Source organism: Aegilops tauschii, chromosome 6, assembly GCF_002575655.3.
Source record: "Aegilops tauschii subsp. strangulata cultivar AL8/78 chromosome 6, Aet v6.0, whole genome shotgun sequence".
In the NCBI taxonomy this organism is placed as follows: domain Eukaryota; kingdom Viridiplantae; phylum Streptophyta; class Magnoliopsida; order Poales; family Poaceae; genus Aegilops; species Aegilops tauschii.
The window spans coordinates 17,007,582-17,013,744 of record NC_053040.3 but is presented as its reverse complement, the minus strand read 5'-3'; the positions used below and the strand labels follow the sequence as shown (position 1 = coordinate 17,013,744).

Genomic DNA, 6,163 nt, shown 5'->3' with positions numbered 1-6,163 from the left:
CACAACTCGGCGATGCAAAATTGTGGTTTAGTTGTGGATGTCAAATGCTTGCGTAAAAAAAGGCATTATTTAGTTTCCTTTGGTAGGGACAAACGATGTAAACACACATCTTAGTTTGGTAGGAGAAAGCCCTATCTAAAATTAAATCTATGTTTAGTTGGTTTAGCTGTGGTCAAGCACACGTAGCAATAAATCTAATTTTCCTTAGCAGAAAAAAAATGGTGTTTTGTTGTTCACAACTGGATGCATATGCACATTCTATTTTGGTAGCAGAAAGCCCAAGTTTAAATCATCCCGTGTTGTAACTACGTTTTTTTTTTTTAGTATTCATTTGTCTGGGAAATGCGCACGCTAAGAATTTTGAGTTTTATGTATGAAAAAGAATATATTTTTACGACATCTATAAACCTGCTAAGGAGGGTTTTTTAGCAGTGTTTCTATTAAACTTTTATTTTGCATGTGGATGAAAAGAATAACTTCTCACGCATATGGAGGCACGGGTATTTGAAAGGCCCATATGCTACCTAGTGAAACTCTGCGACTGTGAAACTGGTGAGATTTCTACCTTCCTATTACCTCGGATTTCTCTGCATGCATAGATTTAGTTGCACCAAATGACAGAGTCCAATTTGAATTCATACAATTTGTAACCCATTTATATGAAAAATTAAGACTCGTCTCTTGAAATATATACTTGAGGATGCATAATTTGTTATGTTATTTGGGTAATATAAAGGCATGTTTTTTTAAAAGAAAGCCCACTTAAGACAAAGAGTATAATAAATAACATTTTGCTTCTGTCAACTTATGAGCACACCATGCCCTTTATTTACTCTAGGAATATCTCGTACTCTTTAGCTATTTTTCTAAGTGCATGCCCATTGATCCGAGTAAGCCGCTTCTTCAATATTGAAGAGAGAAGTTTGAGGCTGTCATGCCCACTGCTGAAATTAGACTGGGCATTATTCTGTAGGGCTTGGGGCACAGAATATCCTGAATCAATCACAAGACAAACATCAGTATTAAGCAAGGGCTACAGTAGAAGTAGCTAGAGATAATAAACAGAATAAAGGGCTATTTTTCTATAAAATATATTTTTCACTATGGACAAGATTTGTTTAATTGAAATTAAATGTCAAGAAGTTTGAGAGCATGATATAATAAGTTCGAGAGAATGATTTGATGTTGCTATTCAACTGTTGAATAGATATTGAAGGCACATTACATAGCGTCCTGGATTTTACATATCTGAAAGTAGGCGCACCATGAAAGTGATAATCATCCAATTAATAAAACCATTATTCTAAAAAATATTAGACATTGCCTCATATATACCAACGGGAGTAACTTTCTATTGGTTAGAAGCCGTTGTGCTGACAGTTATTTAACACGTGCTTTTTTTAGACGCACTAAGACCATATATAAGATGCAGACCATTCTCATGCCAATGTCTAGAATAGCCAATCTGCATAAGTCCTAGTAGCATGCTCCTACAAGATTCTTACAAAAACCTACATGGGTATGTTCCCAATAGGAATGGATATAGATTATGCTTACAAAAATGCTACACTCTAACACTTCAACCGGAGCACAATTCAGCTCCCACAATCAGTAATCAGCATGAAAACTTAAAAAACAAGTTTGATAGAAATCAATGTTCAGGAAAGCATGAAGCATAAGCGAACCGACAGGCTGACGCTTAGAGCAATGGGATTAAGCATTTTTTAAAATAGAACTGCAGGTTTTGGAGGTTGTAGACCGAGAATTAACCTGAGTAGACGATGCGGGACCTTGGGGAAGTTGGTCACATATTTCCTGAATGTGTATTGGCCTGTGTTGCCGCGACAGCATAGATCGGCAATCAGAGTAATCCTTTAGCACTAATATTGGCTCTCAAGTTTCTCCTACGTGTATATTCAGTTCTGAAACATGCACATACCAGAGGGAATCCATGGTAGAATAAACTGAGAATCAAAAAATCATAGCAACTTTTGTCCAAATTACTACCATAACCTTGTTAGAGAAGGATTCGAAGAGAATCAACTACAAAGTATTGCAGTATCATGATAACGACAGAAAGTATAGCCAACATTTAAGTTTTTTTGAGTTGCCACTTTTGCAATTCTGAAATCTGAAGTAACTAAGGTCCGAGTTATTGACAACTACCGATTTTCGTGGGCAACACTTCCGACTCGGGTTAGGAACACCAAATTTAGTATTTTAGTATTCAGTTTTATCGCTAAATATGCAGCATGTAGTCGTCAGATTTAGTACTTTAGCGAGTACAATTTTCTGTAATTCCTAGTGAAAATTGCAGCTCTATGTCGTAACATAATTGACAGTGTGCATCAATTCAGCTGATTTAGTTACCTTGTGACCTTGTCCATGTAGGGAATGAGGTCTTGCAGCCTCCTTAGCCTCTTATTGATCCTTGTTCTTCTTTCCTAAACAGCATAAGCAAGAAAAATGTTCAGTATAAACATCCGACACCAAGACGAATACCGAAAATGTTGCAGGAAACTAACTAACCCTCCCAAGCGATGCTCTGCGGGTCAGTGGTGCAGCCACGCTTGGCGTGGACTCTGCAGTCGGCGGAGTCCTGCTGCAGCTGCAGGTAGTCGTCCATGCTGGGCATGTCCAGCTCGAGAGGGCTAACCGAATCTGGACCAAGGTGTTAGTAGAAGTGTAGCATTAAACAATTGGCAGGCGGGAGAGTCTGGATGGATGTGAAGTGCATATATGTGATGTTTGTCCTACCTGGGAGTCGATGTTGCTGAAGCTGGTGACCATGCCGACATCGCTGTCGCCGAGCACCTCGGCCTTCTTGCTGCCGGGCGCTGAGAAGATGATGTTGGAGTTGGTGTCGTCACAGGTGCTCATGGAGAAGATCCTCAAGAGGTCACTCGAGCCGTTGCCGGCAGCGATGCTCTCGCCGACGTCCTGCTGCCTCAAGAAGCTCCACAACGAGCCCAGCCTCCTCTGCTGTGCCATCGCGTCGACATTGCCTCCTCCATGCGAATGCAAGTAGCTGATTCCCATCCTTCCTCTCGTGCCAGCCCCCCGCCATTGCCTGTGCATCATCAGTCACAGAGCCAGAGCACATCGATCAAAGCGCACAAGGGCCAAAAAAAACACAACACCCGACCAAATCTGGAAAATCAACATGATCACTGAAGCAAGGATCATGACAGCGTATAGGATATTTAAAGCATATAGGATATATAAAACAAATGCAGCAGAGGTAGCTAGAAAGGAAACAAAGAAACTTGATCTATAGTAAAAATAAGAAGCAACCTCCAAGATAATACGCCTGCAAGACGAAATAAAATAACTAATTAGGACATGGAACCATTGTAACTGCCATGTTGCTCTGCAGTTGGCATATTTGAGCTATTAAAAACCTCAAAATCTAGTACTTCTGTGTCCTAATGGTGACAACCAAAAGCTATGTATTGCGCATTGAGCACCCTAGTTGATGGTCAGAACATTGTGTCATGATGGATTCAAACAATCTCAAATCCTAGCCATTTAAACAAGATACATAGTTCATGGAATTTATCCCAACAGTACACAGAGGAAGCTGCATAATATAAAAGAATAAAATATGAATCGGCAATCAAACTGTAGTAAGTCACTAAATCGGTATGATCAGAACCTACAAAGCAGAGTACAATTGAAAAGTTAAGGTAAAAGAGAACTTTGACCTAAAACTGTAAAACAAGGAAAAAAAAAACATTTTTACCTGTCTGTGCTGCCATAGATGAATCGATAATCAAACTGCAGTCAGCTAGCCTTGAAAGCCAAAAATATAATGGATGGACTATGAGAACAATACAGAACTCCATTGCATCAGATTGTAGTTAAACAAATTCAGATGTGGTCATTTGGTGGAAGGATACCTTAGTTGGATATAACACTAATCAAATGGCTGTCGCCTGCACATTCGTTTCTGGTGACAAATATATGGTGCACGACACCTGCACATTCAATTGCCATGGTGAAAAATACAGGTGCACAAATGGTTCAAGAAGTACAATCGCATCAAGATAGACTAACATGTTTCTAGATTGGGATTTGCTTCATCCTTAAAGCCTAGCACTTGAATCTGTAACCTTCAAAGGTGAGCAATCGATGCCTGACTTATAAAATTCTCTTTCTTATAATCTGAGCATCTGTCAAAGATTTCAAATGAAGAAAAGCATAATGAGAGCAACTATATGAACCAAGCTATAATTTCCACATCATAGCTTTCAACGGCAGAGCAACTTACAGAATGGAGTTACCCAATCATTATCAATGTTAGTGAACTATTTGTTTAACTCTCGTCGGAACTCAACTATCATTGTCCCCGTTAATCTCACCTGGTATGTGATGTGGCGGGGTGCAACCATTGCTTAAGTACCCCGTGAAACTGAAAATGAAAGTTTGACATAGTAAAATATACCAATACCCAAATTTACCTAAATCTGCAGTGATATTTTTCTGTAAATGACAATCATGTGAAACTAAAAACACCTAAATATAACCTGACAAGTTAAAATTTACTCAGGAAATGAGAGAGTAGATCGAGAATCACCAAAAAAACTCACCGCAGATGAAGCACAAATCAAGGAGACCTGCTTCACCTCCAATGATCCACCTCTACCTCACACACATCATGGCTCCTCCTACATCAAGCCATCATGGCTCCTCTTGGAGCCTCACCCGCGACGGGCCGACAGCTGCTTGTCCTGGTCGCCCGCCTCCACTGCCCCTTCGCCCCACCACCGGGCCTAACTTGCGCCAGATCTGGAACCAGGCGCCGCCGACGACCGGATAAACAACGGAGAGAGGGAAGTCGAGGTGGGGAAGCAGCAACGGTGGGGGAGGAGGAGTAGGCGGCGGCGAGGCCCTGGTGACGAGCGGGGAGGAGGGAGGGGCAGTGGATCGAGGGGAATGTGGGAGCTAGGGTTGTGCGGCGGCTGGTGTGCGAGCGAGATTGGGTGCGTAGCGCGCGGACCAGATTGGGCAAAGTGTCGTTCACTATCTTGTGCAAAGCTAAATACCATAAATGAAATGGTTGATTAAAAATAGAGTCAAAGTTACTGAGGACAACTTGCTACAATCGTTACTTTGACATCAAAACAAAGCTAAAATACTCTTTCCTTACAACTTCAAGTAAGTGTTACTATCTCTTGTGCATATTTGGTTTCGCTTACTCGAGGTCATAGCCCCCAGCGCCGACATCCAATCCTAAACCAAAAGCAAAATCATGAAATCGAATAACATAAATCGGTCTAGAAGCCAACGACGAAGGAGCTGCTTCTTACCCGCTCTTCGCCGCGTAGATTCTCCGGTTCCAGATTTGTCTCGGCTCCCATCCTACTGTCGAGCGTGGATCTCATCTGAGCAACGGGTTCGGCACACGGTGGAGCTGAATAGGTTGTGTGTAGTCGGGGCTAGCAAGAGTGGATGGGGCATGGCGTCATGGTGGCCGGCGGCGGCAGGAAAAAACCCTATGGTACCCGGCGGGGGGTCGAGCACGATTCTGTTCGAGGCGCACATGACCAAGGGATATATGCACTAGTCACTCATTTACGGTGAAACACGGGGCGCCTTATGCATATTTTCTAGTGGGGAAGAGGTTGATCAATCCTGTCCCTATAGTCCAGATCTAACGCCTGAGATGGTATGGGATCACCGCCCCGCCCCCACCTCCTCCCTCGCTCCCGGCTGCCCATGCCGCCTATGCGCGCCCCTCCCACACACTCCCAGTGGCGTCAAGCATATGGTTTTATTTTCTTCTTTTGAGATTGAATACATGTCCCCTTGCTACAGATTGAAAAAATGTCCCCTTGAAAACATGTTATGTTTTATCTGACAATCTTATTACCAATGCCGGTGGGATTCACAGGAGTGCTTAACTTCTCTCCAATTTCTGTGAAATTGTATCATAGCATGATCAAGATTGTGGTTCAGGTCTTCCTAAGATTGTGGTTCTGTTTTCTCAGTCTCAAAATCTTTATTTTTCATCATTTTTTATTGACAGCGGAAATTGAGTTTATGTGTAAATGTGGATCAATTGTTGGAGAACAGAAAAAACATACCCCTTCCGGTGATATCATGCAAATAGACAATTGTTGCATACACTGCTATCATCTTATCAAGATTGTAGTTCGGCTGC

The 6,163-nt window shown here is 42.0% G+C and overlaps 1 protein-coding gene across 11 annotated transcripts; it reads right to left on the bottom strand.

Moving 5' to 3' along the window:
* Positions 1-634: 634 nt before the first annotated feature.
* Positions 635-5,008, bottom strand: LOC109761925 (uncharacterized). 11 transcript variants are annotated; one of them, XM_040391690.3, is made up of 11 exons: positions 4,590-5,008; positions 4,271-4,411; positions 4,057-4,172; positions 3,900-3,977; positions 3,743-3,792; positions 3,295-3,310; positions 2,758-3,070; positions 2,530-2,661; positions 2,371-2,444; positions 1,771-1,831; positions 635-993 (listed from the first exon to the last, which is right to left on the bottom strand). In XM_040391690.3, exons 5-11 carry the CDS (start codon positions 3,756-3,758, stop codon positions 904-906), a joined length of 702 nt encoding a protein of 233 aa, XP_040247624.1. In that variant the 5' UTR covers positions 3,759-3,792; positions 3,900-3,977; positions 4,057-4,172; positions 4,271-4,411; positions 4,590-5,008; the 3' UTR covers positions 635-903. The 11 variants fall into 11 exon arrangements, 10 of the variants coding, with proteins under 10 accessions (XP_040247624.1, XP_040247623.1, XP_020176336.1 ...); XM_040391689.3 differs by having other exon boundaries at positions 4,362-4,411; XM_020320747.4 differs by having other exon boundaries at positions 3,743-3,820; positions 4,057-4,411.
* Positions 5,009-6,163: the final 1,155 nt, after the last annotated feature.